Source organism: Ambystoma mexicanum, chromosome 8 (assembly GCF_040938575.1).
Source record: "Ambystoma mexicanum isolate Mex_15411 chromosome 8, UKY_AmexF1_1, whole genome shotgun sequence".
Classification (NCBI taxonomy): domain Eukaryota; kingdom Metazoa; phylum Chordata; class Amphibia; order Caudata; family Ambystomatidae; genus Ambystoma; species Ambystoma mexicanum.
This window is the reverse complement of record NC_090929.1, coordinates 1,530,338,965-1,530,365,702: the sequence shown is the minus strand read 5'-3', so window position 1 is coordinate 1,530,365,702 and position 26,738 is coordinate 1,530,338,965. Positions and strand designations below refer to the sequence as shown.

The 26,738-nt window shown below is 42.2% G+C and overlaps 1 protein-coding gene across 1 annotated transcript in view; it reads right to left on the bottom strand.

Annotated features, from left to right (window-relative positions):
• The window catches only part of SORCS3 (sortilin related VPS10 domain containing receptor 3), a 3,021,596-nt gene that overhangs the window by 321,184 nt on the left and 2,673,674 nt on the right, over positions 1-26,738 (bottom strand). Inside the window, exon 19 of the mRNA XM_069611752.1 lies at positions 9,327-9,513. Within this exon, the coding sequence (XP_069467853.1) occupies positions 9,327-9,513 (187 nt within the window). The remainder of the gene's footprint in view (positions 1-9,326; positions 9,514-26,738) is intronic.

The window sequence follows — 26,738 nt, the reverse complement described above, 5'->3', positions numbered from 1 at the left end:
AACATTTTCCTACACAAGGCCATGCCCGACCTGGGTGCGAGGGGTAACCTGGCTTATGTAGATGATGTCCTCATCAAAAGTTCATCTGTGGAGGAACAAATAGCGGAGATCCATTATGTTCTGACACAGTTGAGGGCCGCCGGAGCAAAACTTTCCTTTCAGAAGGCACAGTGGTGTATAACCCGTGTTAATTTCTTGGGTCATGAGATTACTCCTCAGGGTCTCTGTCCCCAAGAAAAGAAAGTGGAAGCACTCCAGAAACTGAAGGATATCACAACTCTGCGGGAACTAAGGAGCCTGCTTGGACTGACTAATTACAGCAGAAAGTTCATTGAAGGCTACGCAGAGATCACTAGACCCCTGATTCATCTCTTGAAGGGGGGGGTCAAGTGGGAATGGGGTCCAGAACAAGACAACTCAAGAGAAGACTCTCACAAGCGCCTTGCCTAGCTTACCCTGTCAGAAACAAGGAGTTCTTCCTGGAGACAGGGTTTTCTAATACGTGCTTGACGGCAGTATTATACCAACAGCATGACAAGGTCAATAAAGTAATCTCCTATGGGAGCAATCTTTATCCTCTGTGGAGAAAAAATTCAATGATTGTGAGAAGGCACTCCTGGCAACGGTGTGGGCATTGAAGAATTACCACCCGTTTATCCAGGGGGAACACATCATAGTGGAGACTCCACACCAGCCTCTGCAATACCTCCAAAGTGACAGAATCCAGGCCGGAAATGTGAGTAATTCCCGAATTACTTCCTGGATTCTGTCAATGCAAGGCTTTCCTGTAGAGGTCAGATATGGCCAAAACAAGAACAGTCCCCTGGCGCAAGGTCTGGCTGACTTGCATGATTGTGCCAGAGAAAACTGTTTCGAGGACGAACGTCTAAAAATCAAGGACAACATGGAGGCATAACTTAATTCCCCACACAAAGTCTTTGACGACGACAAGTGTGAGGGAATGCCCACTGTCTATGTGGATGGATGCTCTTACCATGTTGACAACAACGGGGAGAAAGAACTGGTGGCCGGCGTAGGGAACGCATGGGTGAATGAGTCCCCAGAACCCTCTGCTGGATACAAAATTGGTCCCCGAAGTAGTCAGGTGACAGAATTGATGGCTGTGCATCAGGCCGTCCTCACTGCTGTCCAACATCAACTCCACGAACTGGTCATAATCATAGATTCAGATTATGTACGGAACGGGTTCATGGAGCACCTGGTTAATTGGAAAACCAGAGGCATATTATGCGCTAATAACAAACCCCTGAAACATGGGTAGTTAATCCAAAACATAGATGATCTGGTCATATCGAATGGGATGACCATTTACTGGAAAAAGATCAAGGGTCATTCCAAAGTAGAGGGACCAGACAAAACTGGAAATGACTTAGCTGATCAGCTGTCCAAAACCGGGGCCATCCAAGGGGTTCTAATAGAAATAGAGTCCCTGTTGGGGGAAATCCAGGTCACTGCTCTCACTAGGTCCCAGATGAATGCTGACAATGATTGTTCAATTGCATAATGGAGTAAGGAGACCCCTGATGCTGATTTAGTTACAGCTCAGAAGGGGGATCTAATTATTGGTAAGTTTTACCAACAACTTGAGGACCCTGAGAACTTTCCTCTGATGGATACCGATTACATTGGGAAAGAGGACCTAAGAGTGTTGATGAAATGTCCAAAAATGATCCGAATCCAAGAAGGTTTGCTAGTAAGGAAATCCAAAGCTCAGTGGGTGGTTCCTACCTCATTCCGAAGCCTGATGTTAAGTCACGCCCATGATGCGGCCACCGCCGGTCATAGGGGGTTTGACACAACACTGGAAATCTTAAGAGAGGTTGCATACTGGCCACACATGGGGCAGGACCTCGACCAAGACTTGAAGGGGTGTCTTCTGTGTGCACAATTTCACCCATCATCCCTCACACACCGTGCGCCTCTCCAAAAGAGGGGGGTGACACTGCCATGGTCAGATTTGCAAATCGACTTCGTAGGCCCTTTAATTCGCTCGTCTAGAGGAAACAAGTACATGTTGACCGTTACATGCTTGTTTACCAAGTGGGTGGAAAGTCTCCCAGCCCCAAACTGCAAGGCAGAAACAGCAGCTGCCCTGATGATTAACCACATCTTTTCCCGTTTTGGTCTACCTCAAAGGATTGAGTCAGACAGAGGTAGTCACTTCACCAGTGAAGTAATGACAAAGATGTGGGAGACACTGGGGGTTAAAAGGAAGCTATACATTGCTTACAGACCAGCTTCTTCTGGAGCAGTGGAGAGATATAACCGAACCACTGTGAGCATCTTAAAAAAGTTTGTGGCAGATTCTGGGCCAAGTTGAGATATCTGATTACCTCTGGTCCTAATAGCCATCAGATCAACCCCTTCATCTGCAACTAAAATGTCACCATTTGAGTTGATGACTGGACGCAAGATTGTGCTTCCCCAGCATTTGCTCAACAGAACCCAAGAGCAAATGTTGATAAATGCCTCCACAACTCATGAGTATGTGAAGAATCTAAGGAAACACCTTCAGCATGCTTTTGCCTATGCTCAGCGGAATCTAGAAAGATCAGCCGAGAGCATGAAGACCCACTATGATTTAAAAACTACCCGAAAGGAATATAAGGTGGGTGATCGGGTCTATCTATACAATTTCCAAAGGAACCAGGCCAAACAGCGAAAATTCTTGCCTACATGGATGGGACCGTTTGAAATTATAGACAAGATCTCCCCTGTTGCCTATAAGATCTGCATCCCCAAAGGCAGTTTGGCAGAGGGGGAAGATAAGTGGTAAAGCTGTGATAAGCTGATAAATCAGCTAAAATGTTGCCATCCCAGGCACACTCTGCAACAACTGGAGGAGTCCTCTGCAATACCAGAGGGGACCGCTCCAGAGTAATTCAATTCCAACCCTAAAATATCCCACATATAGTCTCTAAAATATTATGATTTGGAAAAAAAAATGTCTTATAATTGTATCTTGTTTTTTGTTAAAATAAGAACGCAAATGTTTTGACTATAAAATGTATATGCCACCCCACTATATCCATGGTGGGGATGAAATGTCTACGAATAGGTATTCTCGCTTTCCTTTGTCGTCCTAGGAGAAAGAAAACCTGGAGACTGGCCAAGGAGGATGATCCGGGGACCGGGAGCAGAGACCCGAGTGGCCCGGGGTACTGCCCAATATTGCCATCAGGACCGGCGAGGAGAACCGATCGATCCAACTGGGTGGAGGAAAAGATGCTGAACTGTGCCATCTACAGAATTGGAAGAAGATAATGGGGTCATACCAGTGCAAGTGCTCAAAACCTCCCTTGCACCCGACTTCCCCTCGACTTGAATCAAAGCGCAGTCGGGCGGGGGGATTTGTCAAGGGTTTTGACCCATGTTGAATCAATAGACTGGGTAGATGTGGGGATGAGCTGTCGCCGCCCATTATTCTATCCCAGAACAAACTAAATTAACCGCCCACATTCACGCCAGAATAGGAGAACTGCGCAGTTGGCACAAGACCACTCCAAAGATACAACCTTCTTGTGGGGGGTTCCACATCACCACTCTACTGTAAGGATGCCATCAAAACAAGGGTCCTATACTGTCAAGCAAAAGACCATTCTATTGAAACGCAGTAATTCAAGACAACTCAAAAATGGATTCAGTACCGACAAATTCCCCAAGGTGGTGCTAGAGGTTTAAACTCTGACAGGGAAACTGTATTTAGGATTTGCAAGAGGGGCAGGGACTTCAAAGCTTGTTGGTTAATTGGAAACCTTAGGCATCTGCTGTTCCCAGAGGCCAAGAGACTGTGAAACCTTAACACCTCAGAGATTCACACACTAGGAGGCAGGATATCACATGACCCTGTTGATTGATTGAGGAGGGGCTTCCAGGCAGCCTGCTGGAGCCACACAAAAGGCTCTTTCTGTTGAATGGGGTATGTTAATTTTGAGTGTTTCCTGTCAACAGCCCTCTGCCAGCAAGGAGAGACATGTGATCACTGACCCAGCCAGACATCTGGAGGCGGACCCAAACACTTGGGGGGTTGAATTGCAACAAATGTATATTTTATAGAAACAGTGATAATTTATTGTAACCAAATGACAGGAATGTACAACTTTGAGAGTCTTAGTTTGAAAAATGCCCTCACAATTTGAATCCAAACTCCAATTTGTACCATGTTCTGGGGCCAATCCACGCTAATTATGATTATTGTAGACAATGAGTTTCAGCTAGAGACATGGAAAGTTATTGGGATATATGTGGAAGGGAAATGTACCTTTGTATAATTTTTGATGAAAAACCAATGTTGCAAAACCCACTAAAATCGAAAATAAGTTGCCATTTTTGAATGCAAGCTCCTAGAAACGCCAGAGTCGGGACAGGGACTATCTTTAGTAATATATGATGTGTGTATGTGATGTCAAACAACTGTGTACCTGGGAAATATGTATTTGGATCAGAAAAGAGTTTGTGTGCACATTGACCAGGGGAGTGTCATTTCTGCAGGTCATAAAAATGACATCACTCTGACACACTATCCGTTCCCAAATCAGGGACCAAAGAATCTATTGACCTATCACATCAAGAGAGGGGCAGGCTTAGGGATGCTAGCCTCTCCACCCACTTTTCAAAACACTTAATAGAGACTGCTGGGACAGGTAGAGACACTCAATTCCATTTTCTGCGGGACGCTCTGCCGGGAGACTCCAGATTTCACATCCATCAATCTCCAAAGACCAGAACTTTACTTCAGAACTTAAAGCAAGGGCCTAAACCCACAAACTGAGAACTCTTCTCAGCAGGCCTCAGCATCCTTAAAATCATTTGCAAACTATTCCACAGCCGGGCGAGCTGTTTGAATTCTTTGCCAAGAACAATTGCCAGAGACCAGACCAGAGATCCAGAGAGACCCAGACTGCTGTGAGCAGAACCGGTGCCTGATTTACCCGCTAAGCAGAGAGAACCGAAGTCCAGTCCAGTTGACCAGATCCGTGACGAGGCCCATTCATTTCAAAATTAGGAGTGAGTATCCACCAGAACTGTGCAGAACCCAATCTCTTAGTTAGAATAATCTAATCCAAACTATTTTAACCTAAGTAGAACTGCCTCCTAGTAATCCTGTCATCTGTCATTCTAAAGCTGCAAACTGTCACCTGTCATTTTGAGGTTTACTTTAAATCCAAAAATCTACCTTTATTAAATCGTCCGTATCTCTAGAACCGTTTGGGCTAGGAACGAAATTTAACTTCCATTTTAAAGCTGTGATTCTAGGATTTCCAACGAACCTAGAAGCGACTTCCTAGTCCTTATAGTTTTTCCGCAATCGCGATTTCCGCACTCATGAAATTTACCGCGATTTGGCTCAATTTCTCCACTTGTCAAAATAGCAGCTCCATTCTTTCCTTTGTTAAAAATCCGTTTGCAACCTGGTAATAACTCATAGAGCATTGCTAAAGTGAGCCTGAACTAATACCAACAAGCATCTCTAACTCACCCTGAACCTCTAGAGGGAATTAAAAGCAATTTTAGCACCTTTTCACTTCCTTGCAAACCACATTAAAGTAATTTGCCTGTGTTTAAAACTCATCCCTGTTTTCTCTAAGCTTGCTGGGGGAACTGGAACTGTGTATTGCATTATAAAGTGTGATTTGTTGGGATTCTTGAAGACTGTGTGCTCTCATTCCATTTCTTACATTGCATAGGGGGGGAGTGAATTGTCAAGAAAAAGTGATCACATTACATTTTGCTAAAATCATAACAAGTTATTTCTGTACTGCATTTTATTCCACCTTGCATTTCCTTGAAACCATCAAGCATTTTCAGCTACCTCATCCTCTACACTACTCCTAAGTAACCAAATCAGCGTACCCCTGTAACATTATCCATTGTTGATCACGGTCATATTCTGAAGTGTGATATCAGTTATCAATTTATTTATAAAGTGTGATAGATATATATCATTGAATTGTCCAAATAAACCTTTTAAATTTGCAAAACAAACCTACTTCTTGGCTCAGTGGGGTCAGGGGGATTCTAAGAGGGGGGTGTTATACAAGGGTTGTCATCCAGAGTACTGAACTGGACATAAAAATACATCAATAAGGGTTTTCCTCAGCATCCCAGACTAGGCATTGACTTAGCTGTAGTGTTGATTGAATATCGCTTACACACCAAGGCACATAAAAGCTACTTACTCCCTAGCACTTCACTCTGTGTTACATCTAGCACTTACCCCCCACTTCCTCATCCCTTCTCTCTCTGCACTTTCATGTTGCGAATGCTCAGAAGGCCTAATAGTTTCGTCTCTGCCTTTTTTTGTTATATTTGCTTTATTTCCAATGTTCCCTCCCGGTTGCCCTGGGGGCGATTCGAAACACAATTTACTTGATGTATAAGGACCTTACAAATGCAAAATAAATAAATAAATAGATCCTGCCTTATCACGGCATTGCAGACACATGTTAAATCTACCAAATTAAGTCTAGAGAGCTTTTAAACAATTGTAATCGCAGTTATGTTGTTATTACTACTCGAGAAACATTATAGGATTATTTTACATGGAGCAACAAGCACTATGACAGATGGTTAATCACTCGAGCACGCTTCAATTGTTTACCACTAAAGGCCTTCACTGCAAAATGGCAAGGACAGCTAAACGACACCAGCTGCCTATTATGTAATGAACCAATTGAAGATCTGCTACACTTTGTGATGTTTTGTCCGGTATATCTGCATCATAGAAGGAGAACAATTGCATCGGTTTTAAGGCAGTTTGATTGTCTTCAGTGTCGTCCTGCACAATGTTTCCTTCTCACAGCTAACGCAAATTGTGTTGCCTTGGCTCTTTTGTTTCAGACAGGCATTTCAAATGAGAAATAATTATATTGATGCTGCATGTACATTTAAACCTTTTTCATCCTATTGTTATATTATTATTAACAGTATAATGTGTTTTATTGTATTAATGGTTTTATGGAAGACTTAAATTCCGCAATAACCATATGTTCTTGATTGATTGATAAAAACATGTTTAAAGATTTTTCTACCCCTGCACCCTACTTGTAACCCATGGGCGTGTCCCCTTTGTATAGCACTGTGTTGCTTCTCATCTAGGTGTGCGCTGTATTAATTGCTTATCCCTGCACTCTACTTGCAACCCATGGGAGAGTCCCCTTTGTATAGCACTGAGTTGCTTCCCATTTACCCCTGCACCCTACTTGTAACCCATGGGTGTGTCCCCTTTGTATAGCACTGTGTTGCTTCCATTCTAGGTTTGCACTTTATTAATTGCATGCCCCTGCACCCTACATGCCATCCATGGGCGTGTTCCCTTTGTATAGCACTGAGTTGCTTCCCATCTACCCCTGCACTCTACTTGCAACCCATGGGCGTGTCCCCTTTGTATAGCACTGTGTTGCTTCCCATCTAACCCTACACCTTACTTGCAACCCATGGGCGTATCCTCATTGTATAGCTCTGCGTTGCTTCCCATCTAGGTTTGCACTTTATTAATTGCATGCCCCTGCACCCTACATGCCATCCATGGGCGTGTTCCCTTTGTATAGCACTGAGTTGCTTCCCATTTACCCCTGCACGCTACTTGTAACCCATGGGTGTGTCCCCTTTGTTTAGCGCTGCGTTGCTTCCCATCTAGGTTTGCACTTTATTAATTGCATGCCCCTGCACCCTACATGCCATCCATGGGCGTGTTCCCTTTGTATAGCACTGAGTTGCTTCCCATTTACCCCTGCACGCTACTTGTAACCCATGGGTGTGTCCCCTTTGTTTAGCGCTGCGTTGCTTCCCATGTAGGTTTGCACTTTATTAATTGCATGCCCCTGCACCCTACATGCCATCCATGGGCGTGTTCCCTTTGTATAGCACTGAGTTGCTTCCCATTTACCCCTGCACCCTACTTGTAACCCATGGGTGTGTCCCCTTTGTATAGCACTGTGTTGCTTCCATTCTAGGTTTGCACTTTATTAATTGCATGCCCATGCACCCTACATGCCATCCATGGGTGTGTTTCCTTTGTATAGCACTGAGTTGCTTCCCATCTACCCCTGCACTCTACTTGCAACCCATGGGCGTGTCCCCTTTGTATAGCGCTGCGTTGCTTCCCATCTAGGTTTGCACTTTATTAATTGCATGCCCCTGCACCCTACATGCCATCCATGGGCGTGTTCCCTTTGTATAGCACTGAGTTGCTTCCCATTTACCCCTGCACCCTACTTGTAACCCATGGGTGTGTCCCCTTTGTATAGCGCTGCGTTGCTTCCATTGTAGGTGTGCACTTTAGTAATTGCATACCCCTGCACCCTACTTGCAGACCATGGGAGTGTCCCCTTTGTACAGCGCTGTGTTGCTTCCCATATAGGTGTGCGCCTTATTAATTACATGCATACAAAGAGAAATGCATAACAATAGTGGGCTGGATATGCTCCCTAACATGTATTACCTGCATTTGTGGTTTAAAATTGCATTTGTTGTGTCTTCGTCACCAGCAAAATGGCTGCAGAATTGAAGAGTCAAAAAAGGCAAAAGGAGGCATTTTGTTTGCCTTCATTTCCATTGAAGAAGCCGACAAATTAATGGTGAAGTATGCAATCAGTTTTTTTTGTAATCAAAATGAACACACACTCTGACTTTAGATTGTACTGTCATTTATAGTGCAACAGTGTCATGAAACATAACAGTTTCAAACCCAAGAGCATAACGCCAATGAAAGGGACGGTGTAAAAGAAGCACATGAGGGAATACGATATTGAAAATATGCTGTTACTATTGGGGGAGGGAGACAGGGAGCTGGGCAAAGAAGCCATGAAGGGGTAAAGAGTACCTATGATCTTGCAGGTTGTTAGGCAGTAGACGTGTGACGGGACACACACAGGGTATTGATGTTTTCAGTCGGTGAAAAGAAGGTTAAAAGGGGGCCAACAAACTTTACTGGAACCCATAGACATCACCCTCTGAACCACCCACCATTAATTAGTATTAATCATGTCTTTTCTTAATGATTAATATTTAATAATAATCATAACAAGAATGTATTTTTAATACATTTCATTTCACAGTCTTCATAGATGTCAATACTCTGTTATTAGACAACTGTTCATAACAGTATGCATGTGTCCATAGTTATCTTAATTGTATCCGATTCTCATCTATGTTTATGCTTTTAGTAAAGCTATACCAGTTTGCATCATGAAGTGCAATCATCCTATCAGGTATCACACGTGAATACAGCAATGCAGGGCTATATTTCCATACACCGAGGTACAGTAGTATGAGATATCTGACGTGCAATGTGCACTACTTACAGGTGACGTGAAGAAAGAGGACTGCGCTGTCAGAACCCACATTATTTTCAGCATAAGCAGCCACCTGAAAGATCCCCGCACTCTTATAGGCATGTTTGATGCCATCTTCGACTTGGCTGAAATTAGCATAGGACACAGCAATGCCATCACCGAAATCAAACTGAATGTTTGTCCTCTGGAGATCACCCTGAAAAAGAAAGAGCACCGTGCCTTTATCAGCCTGTCAGCAATGACATTGTTAAGGTTCATTGATCAGACATTGTCAGCATGTACTAAAGGACTTTGGTTTCCCAAGGCTCCCCAAGACTTCCCAAATGAGCCTAATCCCAAAGCAAGCACCTCTTGTGAGCCATTTTCTTAAGGCCAGTTGCATTGTCCTGATGGACATGATACACTCAAAGCAAAGCCAATCGTTTTGTCATGTTTGTTTGGTAGGTCCTTTGGAAATGCATTCACCACCATAAGATTTGCATTGCTATCGTACAGCCATATTAAATACAACATAGTACCAGGGATACCTTTCCATTCCACTGGCATGACCCCTCTTACAGAATACTCATTACCATTGGTGGTAAGACATTACTGCCAGGATTTAAAAAACTGTGTAGAATAAATACCCTTGCTGCCAAATAATAAAACTGGCAACACCCGTACGTGTATGCTTTTGCCGGAGCATTATAAATGCAGCCATTGGAAAATACTGCTAGTGGTAACAATATAGTTGGTCATATATCCACAATGTAGGAGCTGGCATGCGATCACTGAAAGCCTAAACCTCTCCTCTGTTTTCGTGCGCGCGTGCGCGTGTGCGTGTGTGTGTGTGTGAGACATTATTCACTGCAATTTGTAGACAGTAACACATATAAAACTAGTCTTTTTAGGGCAGCCAATAATGCTAAAGCCTGGCTGTAGTTAGTTCCTTAGTGAGAATTTCTAGTGCTTATGCTATTCTGACGGTTTTACCGGTGGCATTTGTTAACCCTGGCAGAGTTTACTGCCGGTTGTAACCTGGAGGAATTGGTCGTACTGTTGGACATTGTAATGGACATTTTTGTACAGCCACTAGTGAATTACAGTGACCACGGCTGGTATTGTTAACTCCCATTATGTGAAATGGAATCAGGTATTTGCATTATTGTCATGTCATTGATTATAGGTAAATGCCAATGAAAACAATCTTCCCATGAAATGATCTGGTACTCATCTGACGTGTCATCCATTGTGAAGCTGAGCTTGGAATTAAACAATGCCTTCACAGTAATAGCACGCCTCAGCCCTTTCTACTGTGGCAGCCCAATCTGTTTCCCCACTTCTTGGAGGAGTCTCCACTCCACAGTATTTTGCTCAGTGTATCAACATATATATATAGCACAATTAGCTAGAAAGAGGAGATACCTGCAAACAGATTGTGATGGGGCGGCAATGCTACACAAATAAGGCCAGAATTACACAATGTTATACTGGTTCCCTGCAATTTGCACTAGGGTAACATTGTCCTACTTCAAAAAAATACTCTTTCAATGCATTATTTCATCCTAGTGGCTGTCCTTTTCAAGGTGCACAAATGCATTGAAAGAACATGTTTATTTTACTAAGTTAATTATTACCCCAGTGCTAATTACACTTGCACTACTGCAAACATTGCAAAATGCCACCCAATTTGTTTCACAAACATGTTGATGGCTGATTGAATACTGTTTCTGAAATTATATCATTGCACAACATTGCAAACTAAATATCAGGTGTAAAAGGTTTTCCTCGTGAAATGCATAGCTGTCACACATGACTGGAGATCAAACGTATATATAGAACACTGCTATCCTTTATGTAACTTTTCCTCAGTTGCTGGTTAACAAATCTCAAGCTATGCTTGTGTTGTTAAAGACAAAACATGCTAATAGTGCATAAGTGAGAAAATGACATACAGATCAACAGGGCCGGACTGGGACAAGAAATAGGCCTGGACAACCAAGAAAAAGTGGCCCACTCCTCGCATTAAAAAAGTGGCCCTCCTCTAGCTTCATGAACCTTGACCTCTGATGACATCACCGGAAGTGATGCCATTTGACCCCACCCGAAAGTAACATCCTGGGAAGCGATGAAACACAACCTTTCACCCCTTGACAAAACAGGAAATGGCATCATTGTTCCTAAGCACACTACGAAAAATATGGTTATGATTTCACTAATGTGATATACATTTCATACAAGAATGGATCACCATATGTATCATTGATATCTGCGTGTATAGATGCATATTGTACAATTACTGTGAATGCAATCAGACATCCAAAGCCAAATGATATGTTATTGTATAGCACTTACACCTAAACTCTTTTTTATATAACAAACATGCATACAACATTACCCAACATGTGTTGGTACTCATTTAGCGACCTCAGAAGAAAGAAAGGCTGAGATGGCCTTGCTGGGATTCTAACCTGCAACCTACAGATCACACACACACATCGAAGTAGCGAGCCCTCAACCAACTGAGCTATCATATCAGCTATAGTAAAACAAGCATTTATTCTGTAGTGGATACCATTAAACTGGTAACTGAGATTTGACAGCAGACCAGTTATGTTCATCTGCTGGTCTGGTGCAAAGTTGGCTGCAGGTCAAGCCTGTGTGCATCTACTTTCAGACATCAGAGGTTGGTAAAATAGGGTAAGCAGCACACTCACAGGACATCTCATACTCTAAGCACGCGCTAGCTCATACTGTATGAGGTAACAAGTGCTCAGAGTATGCAAACAAACATCCTGAACAGCATGCCAGCGAGATGGGAAAGATAGACACATTACAACAAAGCATTCATTGTGGCACAATGAAGTCAATGGCCTCTTAATTTGTTATGGTCAAATATTTCTACACTGTGCAGAAGCTTTTAGGCATAAGGATTTTGTCAAGTGACCGAGGACACCGAGATGGAATGTCTTGTGATGAATGTAACAGATATAATGTCAGAAAAAAAACATACTTTCAAACCAGCCCAGGCGTGGGCAGGTACTGCCCCCCAGGGACTACACATGATTTCGGCCCGGCCACGGGCCGAGTGGCCAATGGGCAAATCCAACCCAACCCTGAAGATCAATGGAGTTGGGAATTGAAGCATTTAGCAGTTAAATAAAAAGCAGGCACATCATAAAATAAATTAGATATAGATACCTCCATGTTATATCAGAATTAGGCAGTGCTCAATGTGCTGTGCCTTCAAAGAATTTTAAATTTGGTAACTTCAAGTAAAATGTGTTCTTTTTTATTCCATATGGAAGCAAGGCTGCTTTCCAGAAACAATATGTGTCTTCCTCTCTACAAAGGAGTAAAATACAATCAGAGCGGGGTTCGTCCTCTTTTTTGTTAGGGTCTCGTTGGGAGAGGACTGTAAAACAGTAGGAAAACAAGAAGTCCACAACAAACTACCTATAAATGTTGCATAAAGGTTGGAAATTCAAAATAACACTGGGTGACTGAAAAAAACATCTTTGTTGTGCCAATAAATATGGGGGCTTCTCTGAGAATTAATTGTATTTGATACTAGTTCAAGTCACCCATTGATTACTAACATCACTTGAGTTGTTGATGAGCATGATTGAGATAGAAATATGCTAACAAGCACTCTCGTGCTTTAGAACCATTTTTTGTTCTTTACCATATTGTGTTTTATGTTGTCACATGTGATTTTTAGAAGACAGATTAATGGTGTCCATTTTATTATGTATTAAAGAATAAAATTTATTATTTTTTTGTAATCCAAACCTTTCAGTCATTTTGTGGTATTTGTTTCACATAAGATGTTTTTTTGCAGTCACCCAGTGTTATTTTAAATTTCCAACCTTTATGCGACATTAATAGGTCGTTTGTTGTGGACTTCTTGTTTTCCTTCCTCTCTACAAATACACTAGAAATACACTAGAAGAAAAGTGGTATCACTGGAATAAGCTACCAATCTGATCAATCCTTCACTGAGAGCAAAGATAGGGACAGCACCTTTAGAAGGTGGTGTGTGCAATCTATATAAGGCGTAACATAGATGCTTTTAGGGAGAACCAACTAAAACCTGGAAGTCAACTAGATTGAATGCAGACATTGTTGCTGAGGGGGAGAGCAAAATGAATTCAGTGGACTCATTGGAGATTCGATAACAGAGCAGGAAAGAGTACCCAGACTGAAAGCCACCTGGGAGCCATATCCTTGGATAGGTGCCCAAAGAGGCAGAACCAAAGTGATATAGATGCTCTGAAAAATAGTACTTATTTTTATAGAGCATTAATATAAATCTCATATCTCTTTTATGTTTAAAATTGTATTTTGGGGAACAGTGCCTGAATGATAGTTCACCATGAACGGGACTACAGCACAAGGTGCATATGCCATTGTGAATTCAAATACATTGAAACTTTTGGTGTAAGACTTTCTGAGGACCTTTTTCCTTCACACTATGTGATATGTGATACCCTAAATGTCAGAATCTCAAAGACTAACTGGCAATTAAAGATGTGAGGTAGTGTAAGGGTCATGGTCCATACAAGTCAATTAGCATTCCTTCACTGAACAAAATGATAATGGGGTTGATGTTGTTACGGGGTCTTGAGCCATTGAAACTACAGGTTGAGTTAGGTTCCTTGTCACCTCAACCAATTTGCAATTGATTTTGAGAACAGTGCTATCTCAAATATGTACAATTAGCTCAAGATTTAGATAATACATAGACACATCTTTCAGTTGGTGATCGGAATCCACACCATTCATTAGTGTCCATACACTTAATGCCCAAGCTCTGTATAATAGAAATTAGAAAATTGCATTTTAAAGAAGTCTTATTCTGAACACTGACTCGCCTATTGATACGTGGTGGGTGTTTGCACAGAATAAGGGATGCCTGATGAGACATTGGCTGTTAAAACATGTTTTTTAATAGATGTGGTGATTATGTATCTTTTTAAAGTAGCCATGTTCTGACCATGTGTTCTTCTCTTCAACATTAGGTGGATGATTGATTAAAATCAAAATACATTTTGGTGTTTGCTAATATAAAGGGGTAGTGAATATTGAGTTATTTCCTATTAATTATTAATTTAATTGTGACTCAGGTGTACTTTATTGTAATACGTGGAGAGTCATATCTCTCAATATTTAGTTGCTTGATATAGGGCCTTAATATAAGTATGGCGTTAAGGCAACAACAGCGCTGGTATCGCTACCGGCACGGTTGCTACCGAACCGCCATACTACGAGTTGTGCTTGCAGTTCTTGCTCTGCCCGCCCGGTCCGACCTGGCGGGCAGTGCGGCACCCTGAGCACAACTCATGGATGCACCGGCACTGTTATAAATGGTGCCGGTGCATCGAGCTCCCCATTCCCATTCAGCTCTATGGGGCCGAATGGGGATGGGGAGTCCCTTATTGCCGGCACCCATGAATGGGCAATTACCGGGTCCGCCGACCTTAGCATGACCGGTAATAGGCCATTCGCGGGTGCCGGTAAAATCACTGGTCCGGCGGGAGCCGTGCCTTTGTTACAGGCACAGCTACCGCCAAACCCGTAATGAGGCCCATATTCTCATTAAAATAATTGTTACAACAAACCACCTTGCTTCTTGTCCCAGAGAGTGGAATTGTGATTGCTGTGCTTGGGGTACTGTATCATCATTTCACAGAGCTGTCACACAACCTAAAATAATGCAAATGGTGTGGGCCGTGTTTGGGGGCGGTTGGGAAATCACATTGATGCATTAATTAATCATACGGCATGTCACTGCATAAAGTGTATGAAGTTTAAAATCCTATCCATCGCCCACCGCTGCATCGACAAAAATGAACCTGGCTCAGAGGATCTCCAAGCCCACCGGCGCTAGGCCCACGTGCTCCGCGTATGCCAACTGACCATGCACCCCCAGGTTCTTGTGTGCAAAAGGTGGGGGCGCCAGCTTCCCTGTCTCTCTGGCTATACTTTGGAACACCCTTCCCCCTGCATTGAGAGTTTACCATCCTACACTTTGTTCCACAAGAGACTAAAAACCCATCTGTTTCAATAACTGTTCTCTGCCTACTAACTGTTGAACTACCAAGATGTAACCTGCGCCTGGATGCCCAAGGGTTAAGAGCACTATACAAATGTATAAAATAAATAGCCTATATTAGATCTGTCATTTTGGATTGCAATTGGGTTGCAAAAATTGACCCAAATTAAGAGAGTGTGCTGGAAATTAACTAGCATGCACACTTCACATTTTCTCTTCATCGCTGTCAGTTGTTCTCATGCCACAGATGAAAATGTGTGGAAAAATAATTGAACCTTCGGACCCATTAACCATAGATTCCAAACTAAATGGTGACCAAGAGTCAAATAGATCTTTCTAAGACACATTGGGCCTCATTACAAGTGAGGCGGACCCGTTAAACCCGTTCTGCCTCATTACAAGCTCCCCTTGCGGGACCCGGTAAGTAACGGCTGGTCAAACCAGGCGTCCTTACCGGGTCCCGCAAGGGGAAGTGGGAGCAAACAACGGGCCGCTCATAATCGGCCCGTTGTTTGCACCCTCTCCCATTCCCATTGAGCCCAATGTGGGCTCAAATGGGAATGGGGAAGGTCCGGGCCCGGGTTCCTGGAGGGAGGAATTACCGGGCCCTCCAAACTCGGAATGGCCCGATAATTCCCCATTCTGGGAACCCGGACCCGATTTCCGCGGCAGCCATGCCGCCAATAGCGGCATGACTACCGCCGAAGTCGTAATGAGGCCCATTGTTTGTTCTCTTACCTGAACTGCCAGTCAGCTGCCACCTTAGCTAGAACACAGCTGAAAGGATTCAAAACATTTCTTCATACATATTTGTGTAAAGGTGTCACTCTTTCAAATCATTAAATGCATGCAATGCATGTGACGTACTGGTAACCAACAAATGTCATTGGCTATTGTGTGATCAGTGTGTGTATCGATATGGTCACACAACACTTATAAACACAAATGGGCTCATTTTTTCCTAAGTCAAAATTAGTTGCATAGGGCACACCACATCTGCATGCAGTAGCCTATGTGCAATTTTGATTGTTTAAATAAAATTACGAGGTGCAAACAATTCACAGGCTGCTGTGTTGTCCTATGTTTTGGTGCATGTGTACACCATATAATAGATGTAATTTTTAATGTCCCCGGCCATGTACATGCATGGTGGGGGGCTTTTACGTGAAATTCGTTTGTAACTGACAGCTTTGAACATCTGCAAACAGCTATCAGATTCCATAGGAATACAGATTATCTCCTCCGGCATTAAAAAACAGATGGTTTTGGTAATGGTCGGTTTATCCTTCTGTTTGATGCTATAGCCCAGCAGCTCTAAAAGCACCAGAAGGCATTTTAGGTTTCAATTACCATTCCAAAAAGTAAAAATGGCCGCCTGGGGCACTTAGTTAATTGACACCAAAATAAACACATTTGTACCAAATAGCACATTCAATTCAGTGTCTGAAATGTTCTCTTGCTATAAGAAAGATGGGCATGGGGCAAACGTGTAAGAGGTTTCAATTCAACACTACAGCTAAGTCAACGCCTAGTCTAGAATACTGAATGAAAACCCTTATTGATATATCTTTATGTCCAGTTCATGCGTTCTGGATGACTACCCCTATATAACACCCCTCCCTTGGAATCCCCCTGACCCCACTGAGCCAAGAAGTAGTTCTGTTTTGCAAGTTTAAAGGTTTATTTGATAATTTAAACAATATATATATATATCACGCTTTATAATAAATTAATAATTGAATATCACACTGAATCTGAGCAGTAATCAATAATGGATAGTCTGGCACTAGCACACTTGTGAATAGGAACAGAAGAATAAGGTGGTAGAGAATGCTTTATATAAGTTCAGATGGATGTAATGTTGAATGAAAATGCAATACAGAAAATACTCAATATGATTTCAACAAAACAATGTAATCAATTTTCTCTGGCAATCCCCTCCCCCCTTTATGCAATGCAAGGAAATGGAAGGAAAGCACACAGTTCTCAGAAATGCAATCAAATGTAATTCAGTTCACCCCAGCAGCTTAGACTACAGAAGTTTACAACACAGGCCCAAAATGCTTTTATATGTGCTGGCAATGAAGTGAAAAATACGCTAAAATGCTTTTAATTCCATCTAGAGGTTCAGGGTGAGTGGTATCAAGTTAATATTAGTCCAGGCTCACTTTAGCAAGGATCTAGGAGTAACTAGCAGGTTAAACGAATTTTTGGCAACTGAAAGCAAGAAAACTGCTGTTTTCACACGTTGAGAAATTTGCAAATCGCGGCAAATTCGCGAGTGCGTTTTTCGCGATTGCGGCAAAAGTATCAGGGGTAGGAATGCTGAGATTCTAAGCTTTCAGAGGAAAGTTACTGCAAGTCTCTAGCACAAACGGTTACGAAGTTATGAACGATTAAATAAAGGTAGTTTTTCGGATTTGGAATGTTAAAATTCAAAGTGACAAGTGCAGCTTGCAACTAGAAAATGACAGGTGACAGCTTTACAAATGACAGGTGACAGTTAGGAGACAGTTCTACTTAGATTAAAATAGATTGAATTATATTATTTTAACCAAGAGATTGGTTCTGCACAGTCTGCTAGGTACTCACAATATATTTTTGAATTAAATGGGCCTCGCCACGGATCTGGTCAGGTTTTAGACTGGACTCTGGTCTGGTCTCTGCACTTCACAGTGATCTGGGTCCGCTCTGCTCTCTCTCCAGCCTCTCTGGATTCTGGAGATTGATGGATTTGAAGTCTGGATCTCTGGATGTGGTATGGTCCGGCAGAGCGCGTTGCAGCAAATGGAATTGAAGGTCCCTATCTGTCCTGTCTGTCTGCTTTTATGTGTTTTGAAAATGGGTGTGTGTGCAGCATCACTAGGCTCTACCGCTCTCCACTTGTCATTGGCCACTTCATCCTCTTCCCCTTGATTGGGGGAATGAAATGAAGTGTCATCATGATGAGGTCTGTTTATGGTACAGAGAACCCACCCCTGTCAACTTACACACAATCTATATTTGATCCAAAAGACATATTTGCACAGGTACACATTTGTTTAAAATTACATGCACCCATCACATATCACAGGAGGTATACCCTGTCCAAATCTGCTCTTCCTGGGAGCTTGCATTCAGAAATGGCGACATTTGCACTTTTTAACTGATTTCGTAATATCGGACATTACCCCAAATTTACACACATGTGCGCAAGGAGTATGGACATTACTTGATGAAGTGTCAGATTTTTAACATGCATACATTTTAAGTAATACCCTCTTAACTGCTAGTTTGCCCCCAGATCATGCCACCGGTTCTAAAAACCTCTTAAAATGTGGGCAGAAAAATCACAAGAATTATGGTATCATTTAAATAATTTTCACAAGTCCGCTCTATGAGTTATTCATCTTTTTCTAAAACCATATTCTGGCTACAGGGGTGTGGTTTCCCCCCAGCACAAGGTTGAATTTCTGTTTTTTCCAGTTCTGCCAAGCCAGCTTGCTCTCACAGGCAGTGCTCCTCCCCTTTACTTCCAGGAGGAAGCCACTTTTTACGGCCCCCATAATAAAACATTTGCCTGAGTCAGGACAGGGCTTTGTTCAATTTCCTGCAGAGCCCAGGTAATTCAATCAGAGAAGTGTCATATCCCTTTTGGTGGGAGCAGCAAAAGGGCAGCTAGGCCTGGGAACACAGCAGTTGTGCAAGTCTCATCTCCTGTCGGGGGTAGCTGGTGGGCAGAATTCAGTTTCATTAAGCCAGGTTTCAGATAAAATGTCACTTTTTGTTACCCAGTTTAAGTCAAGACAATGTTTACATATGCAGCTAGAATGCTGATTCTAAGTTTAAAACTATGACATTTAAACAATTGCAACCTATGTGACACTCAAAAGTAGGTCACTCATTTCTTTTAAACATTTTCGATTTTTGGTAGTTTTAAATCCAGTTTCAGTTAGGCTGCTGCAGACCTGCAGAGCTCAGCCAGTCTTGTTATGAACATTCAAGTCACTTCAGAATATAACTTTACATTGTATCCACCTCTCAGTAAGTCTTTCTTTGGCATGTTTTGGGTTCATTTATTCAGTTTTACATAAAAAAGAAAAAAAAAAGTCTGGTGCTGTTTTAAAATGCCGGCTTTCTGATAGTGGTGAGTACTGGTACTGCACCCATTTTTGGGATTTAAGAAAATGAATTCCCCACAATTCTAGGTTGCTTTTGGCAATCAGCATTGCCATTCCCAATGGTTTCAGACTACTGTGTGGGTAGTCCAATGGTGGTTTTAGGCAGTGCCCTTCCATGCCCATAACATCGGCAAAATGGGTGGCAGCCTATTCTTCATGCACTTCCCTGTGCATTTTCTGGGAAGCTCTGGCCATTATGATGTTTTCATGTCAGTACTGTACAGTTTTTGAGGTAGGGCTTGGATGCATGGGTAAAAACATCCCACAAACGCAAGCCAGTAACTATGATGCTATGCCCCCTCACCCAACTTACGTATGTGTGTGTTTCAGTCTCAAGCCATCTACTGTAGAGTTCACACTAGAACCGGTTTCAGTGAGTCCATGCATATATGTTCAGGGCATCCAGTAACATGTTGCCAACACAAATGTAGTCAGTGACACAATTGTTTAGAAAATATCACTCCTGTGAAAATGTTGCCAAGCACAAAGTAGTCAAAAACTGTACCTGAAAAGTAGCCACAAGTGGAGTGTTGCCAGGGTGTTAGGGTTTAGGAGGGTTTCGTGAGCTTGCTATTGCCTGGTTTAGGGTTAGGTTAGGGTTTAGGGTTACGATAGGGGCTAGGGGTAAAGATTATGGTTAGAATAAGAGTAAGAATTAGGGTCAGGGTGGTTGTGTGGGGGCTGGTGATATTTGAGTTTGGTTGGTGGTTAGGGTAATTAAGTAATAGGGTAAGTGTTAGGGTAGTGGTTATGTTAATGCTTGGTCTAATGAAGTAGTATTTTGGGTAATTATTAAACAAAGTGATAGGGAGTCTAGAGACAGCTGGTGGTGTTTGCATAGGATAGGGCTTATGTTAAACCTATGGGGAAGGCTAGAGTAAGTATTAGGGTGAGTGTTTAAAGCTGGGGTTAGGTTAAGGCTAAGGTAAGGGTTAGAGCAAGGGTTTGGATTAGGGCAATTGCTAGGGTATTTATGGCGTGATGTTGATGGGGGTTGGTGCTAGGTTCACTCTTCATTTTATTTTCATTTGGGACTTTGTATTGAGTCACATGCTCATACAACGCTTTTGTGCACTAAAGAGATAGAGTTAGGTAAGGATTCAGTGTAGAATTTATTAATGGCAACATTTTCACACTTTGGATTGCTTGTGTTAAATGACTGTTTTAGAAAACTACTACTTTCCTGAACACTTTACCACATGACTGACTACATTCAGTCTCGGGAGGATAGCTCAGGGGCAACGTGCTTGCCTTGGAAGCAAGACAACACAGAGCACTACAGGTTAGGTCCCCGGGTCCGCACTTAGAAACCTCTGGGTATTAAGCACGTTATAAATAACCTATCATATCATTTAACTGGGGACATTTTCACAAGAACCCATATTCAGCTCCCACACACCAAGTCGTCACCAGTATGTCTCACCCTCAAGCCTCTGGGTTTTTGCCTCTATGCTCAAACGGCATAATGCTGGTGCAAGGATATAAACAAGTAGACATGTGTGTGTACATGACTGAGTGTGTAAACAGAATGAGAGTTTTAAAGCAATGCATTCACAGAATGTGGCTTGGGGGTTGAGCTGAAAGAGGAGATGTTTCTGCTGCAAGCATGTCCATGATTCACAAAGGGATGCACAAGCAACGTTGTCAGTCCCTGTGGTTATTAAGCTGTTGTTGGTCTCTCCATCAAAAAACTGGTGTTGGTTAATGCGTACATTTTCCACTGAGCTATTGGGCCATTGGCAGTATTCTTCTGAATAGAAATGCTCAGTAATGTGCCACTGACCTCACAAGGGTGGAATGGCCCCAGCCCTCCGCCCGAATGGGATGAGTGGGACAAGACCTATCCAGGTGTCAGTAAGCACCTAACACTTAGATGTCCATAGTGGGAGCAGATGGGGATCCCTTTCACCAGGGCCATTATCTCCCCAAAACAACACTCGCTGTGAGTAAAGGATTTGATAGCAGTGAAAAGTGGCTACAGAATGGACCCTTCTGCAGAATGGCCTTTGTTAAGAAGGACCTAACTGTACAATATGAATAGTTATTCATGTTTTAGTTTTCAAATTATACAACTACTATACCCCTCTATGATATTATGGGAATGTCATTATTTGTCTAGTTTCTTCAGCCCAGAACTTGATAGACAGAGTATTAAAAGAGTCAGACTGTCATATAGAAAGTCGCATTGAGATGGTTTTCATGCCACTCACTACATTGCATGATGTCTTGCAGAAGAGAAACTTTTCCGAGAGACATGTCTTGTGCTTATTGCCTTTGGCCGAGCGTTCTCTGAACTTTGTCCGCATGTGGCAGGGCTGGATATTTCCACTCAATAGTTTAACAGCAGAGAGATTCAAAATGCATCTCATGAAAGCATCTGGAGACCAGGGATCTTATCCATTTGAAATCCCTCTGGTTCATTTCCACTTTCATTTATATTCATAAACTCAAAGACGGTGACATTGTGCGAGGTGGGTGCATTTTAATACTTTCGCAAAAAGCGGAGAGAATCTGCACACAAAAAAAAAAAAACAGAAGTGGAAGTACCGCAGGGAAGGCTTTTCAAGACTACCAGACTGATGTGCAGAATCAAAAGCCTCTGTAGATTCATAATAATTAACAATACTGCAGGAAAGCCAGTTTATAGAGGAGCACGAATCCTAAACAAGATTATGTTTTCTGGAAAATCTTGTTCTTGGATTCATCCAATTTATAATGTGATTTTGGGATTTAAAATGAATGGTCATATGCCACTGGCTAAGTGGTCAGACTTTTGATGAAGGTTTACCAATAAGTATGTGAGAAGGTGATGTCATATATTTGTACTGAACTCATTTAAATGTTGTGACACAGAGAGCAATCAGTTTTAACAACATGCATATTGAATGTGCATATATATTGTGATGACGTGGCAGCAACACTTTAGTAAAGGTTACTTTACACATTACTTAGGATAGAGAGAAACATATTTCTCTGTGGCATTTAATTTCATCCATGCAAGTTCACCAAATGTGGCAAAACACTTATTTTCCCACATTCAAACAGAAATCCTAAACTTGGTGATGAGTCATGCATGCACATGTGAACAAATGCCTCCAAAATACTTGTTTCCTGATGTATGACTTGCCCTTACCTGGAATTGGTACACAGATTTTGAAAAATTAGAAGAGCCAATCTCCAGTGTTTTAATCTTTGAAACCGCCTAAAAGTGTGCATAATTCTAACATGCAGTGCAGGCTTAGACATATAAAAAAACAAATATTTACATATAGCAAAATCATTTCCACACATACATACACACACACTGACCACTGACATACAGACATAGAACAAAAACAAAAACAAAAATATGAAGAGACAACAATAAGAATGTACTCACCTTCTGAACATGCGTGCACATGAACTTAATGTATGTGCGACGAAAACAGGAACTATGCACAAACTAGTTGCATATTGGCATGGGAGCAAGTGCAGATAAACAACCCCAGAGACAAAACAACCACCCACTAGAGGGATGGGCATGGATGTCGATAACATGTGCAAGCACACATTAAAAGCAATCATACAGATATCTCGCGAAAAGGCCACAGCAATGAAAAATGCATGTGCAAAGACACACACCCTGTTACTCCTTTTGAATGTTTGTGCTCCTTTGATGCCTCAGCCCAGGACAGCTTCCTATTGAGTGGCCGTCTCTGGAGGAGGGCATTTTCCATCCTCACAAAGAGATCCAAGAAGAGGAATGGCCATTCAGGTTCCTGTCCTGTCACATGGCAGGACCAGCCCGTCTGGTCTGCGTTCACATCACCTTACACATGTGTGGTATCACATTTGATGTGGCTGCAAATATTGTGAGCAGTGCCATACACATGGCCTCAGCCCAGGACAGCTTCCTATTGAGTGGCCGTCTCTGGAAGAGGGCATTTTCCATCCTCACAAAGAGATCCAAGAAGAGGAATGGCCATTGAGGTTCCTGTCCTGTCACATGGCAGGACCAGCCCGTCTGGTCTGCGTTCACATCACCTTACACATGTGTGGTGTCACATTTGATGTGGCTGCAAATATTGTGAGCAGTGCCATACACCATACCAGAACTAAGGCATGGCTTCTATTTAGAGTACATCTTGTCATTAGCATGGGCTACTCATAATCATAATATTTTGGAACAGGGGTGCATATATTTAATGCCACCCTTGTGCCGTAGTGACTTTGGCTGTCACTCCAGATGGCAAGAGGGCACCTGTGACCTTCACCTGCTCTGTGCCAGTATTGGGCAGGCACTGAAGTCAGGCTACTGATGCAGCAGTGCACAGGTGCACACTATGCATTTGGAATGGAACTTATGAAAGGGGAATCTGAACAGCAGATTACCCTTTCACAGATGGAGTTACTTGCATAATTGTATCAATAAATACAAATAAATAACAGGGTTACCACACCTTTGCTAGATGGTGATTGCTCAGAAGCGACCCCAGCCCAGCAAGCATTGTAGTATCAACCTCCTGTGTAAACCCTTCATTGCTTTCATCAATAACACACTACGAAAAAAAAGATGTACGAAATAGTCCTCAAACACATCAATGTAACACTCCTCCCAATAGAGAATATTCTCCGATATCAATGCACACAACCCTTACCAACCAATGGCAGTCTGGAAAGAGAACTTCAAGATATTGGGGAACCTTCTCACTGTAAATCTGCAGGCACACATAGAACCTAGTAATGCAATGTAGAACACTAGTCAGTATGGTATCAGCAAGTAACTCAACCGAGTGAACCAAGGGTTGCTCAACAGATGATGATCATGCTCAACATATTCATGGCCTTTAATATTGTGCATCACACCGTCCTTCTACACTACCATCCAACACCTTGCCTTCTACACTGTGGTCTTTCATCACATTCAAAGGGGATGGCCGGGAGCATTTAGCCATACCTATCATACTAATCATGTTCTATGGAGTGTGGAGTACATCTCCTCCCTTACTCGTCAATGTTATGTTAGACCACTCATGGACCTAGTACACAACTATGAGCTTCACTTTTTATCCACCAATGATGACACACAAATTAACCTTCAAGTCCAGGCCAATTTTCCATCTTGTCAGGCAGACCCAAAGCCATGTAGAAGTGGATGGGTCAAAACAGCCTCAAGCTTTATAGTGCTAGATCTGAAATATGAATCCATGGCTGTCCTCATCAACAGAGCAAATCATCCTCATTATGCCCCTTTAACCTCTCTTCCTTGAAGAATTATTCCTTGCAAAACAATAGTTCCTCCATTCAGCACACTGTGGATAGTCTCATCTTTGGCGTAACGAAAGACAAGCTGGAGTACAACCACTCAAATGTATACATTAACTTCCATTGATGATCAGTACCTCCTTCATGATTATGTTCCCTTTCTGTTTTTTTATTTTTGTTATTTAAGCGTGTTTGGTTAAAAGAATCAACCTGTTGCACTGTACATGTATGTATAAGCATTTACATGTATATACATATACACAGACATTACAAACCATGTTAGTGATAATACATTTCGAAGAGGAATGTTTCCAAACACTTAATGTATATGAACAATAAGAAAAGCATACATTTTACATAAATGAGGTAGGTACTAAAAATTGCAATGTAGCCGTTTTATGGTCGGCTGAGAATCAAACGATAAAGCAATTAAAGTGTCAACTGCTTATCTTAATCAAAAGGTGCTCTAAGGCAATTTTCCATTTCCGATAGCCAACTGCGGTAATTACCATGGACTCTGGGCCGTATATCCTACTCCAAAATTTATCAGAAGTGAAATTCCCTTCATGTGTACAATTATTATAGCCCTTGATGTAGTTTGTGCCAAGAACCCTTCATGAGGTCAAAATGTGTCGGCTAGATTGCATTTCTTTATGACACAGAGGACATTTCCTTTCCACAGTTATAATACGCCAAGATCTGATATACTCCATAGTGGGCAATATGTTGAAACTGAGGTAAATTAAAAAGTGTATGTAGCACATTTTTGTTAAGTAGGAGCAGGGACCATTATGGATGGAACCATGGGTGCAGTACTGGATGTAACGCTTCTTTTGTGACATTTTGGTCAAGTTCTCAGACTGATCCCATACCCTTGCTATCTTCTTAACTATGTCTTCGAAATTCAGGAGAGTCTAAGAATAATCTAAAGTTAGGCCAATATTCTCAAGATGGTTCAAAACAGATGTCTGCATGTCGACCAAGAATAAAAGTACTTCACCATCTTGTATATGAGTGGCCAAGGACCCCAATAATGTTGAATATTCCATAACGGAATCATGCAAGCTAATTTAAAACTTGAATTTGCCAGTGCGCCCTAATTAATGTAACACCAAGTTAACTCCTTAAAGCCTCAACCGGCACAGCTTTAGGTACAGCCAAAAGGGATCAGAGGATCTGTCCTTCTAGCTTTTCAAACCAGAAGGAGTGAGTAGTGGACAGGGCTTCAAGGTCATGTAATAAGCCTGGTATGATGCTGGTGTCGTAATTCGTACAAAGGCCTTCAACATTGTTACCTCCCTTCCTGGCGATGCATCTCTTAATTAATAGCCACTTCCTGATTACTGTAAGTGAGATATAATCTTCATAGAATGAGAGGGTGGGCATTGGTTTAATTAAAAAACCTAAGTACAAACAGTTGTCCACGACTTCCAATTTATGATTAGCTAGAGAGAACTTAAAAGCAAACGGCTTCTAACACTTAACCCCTATTATCAGGGTCATCTTAAGTACATCTCGGGCATGGGGCACAGACACCTTTAGGGGCCCCACCTCCACCAAACCAAAGCTATTAAAAGATCCAAATATCTGGTTGCACCCACCTCATTGCGATCACTAACCATACGCGTAGCTTGATATGGTGCCTACCAGTGATCAAAATGTATCAACAACAAACAGGGAATAGGTTTAGCTTCAGCAGCATGCCATAAAATATCCTGGTGTGTGCCGTTCATGTTTGGTGAACAATGGAAGGTGACTTCTTTATCCCAGGCAGCCTTGTGGGGCCCACCTCCAAGGTGGGGGCCCGGAGCAAGTGCCTCTTTTGCCTTCCCATAAAGACGTCCCTGCGTATTATAATGATTTTTGATTTATTTGTGTTGATTTACAAATGCCCAGAGGGCTTTGCACATTACCTACAGGAAAATATAATCACTTTGATGATTGTGTAGATTGGGAATGTAGCTCGGGGGAAACGTGCTTGGC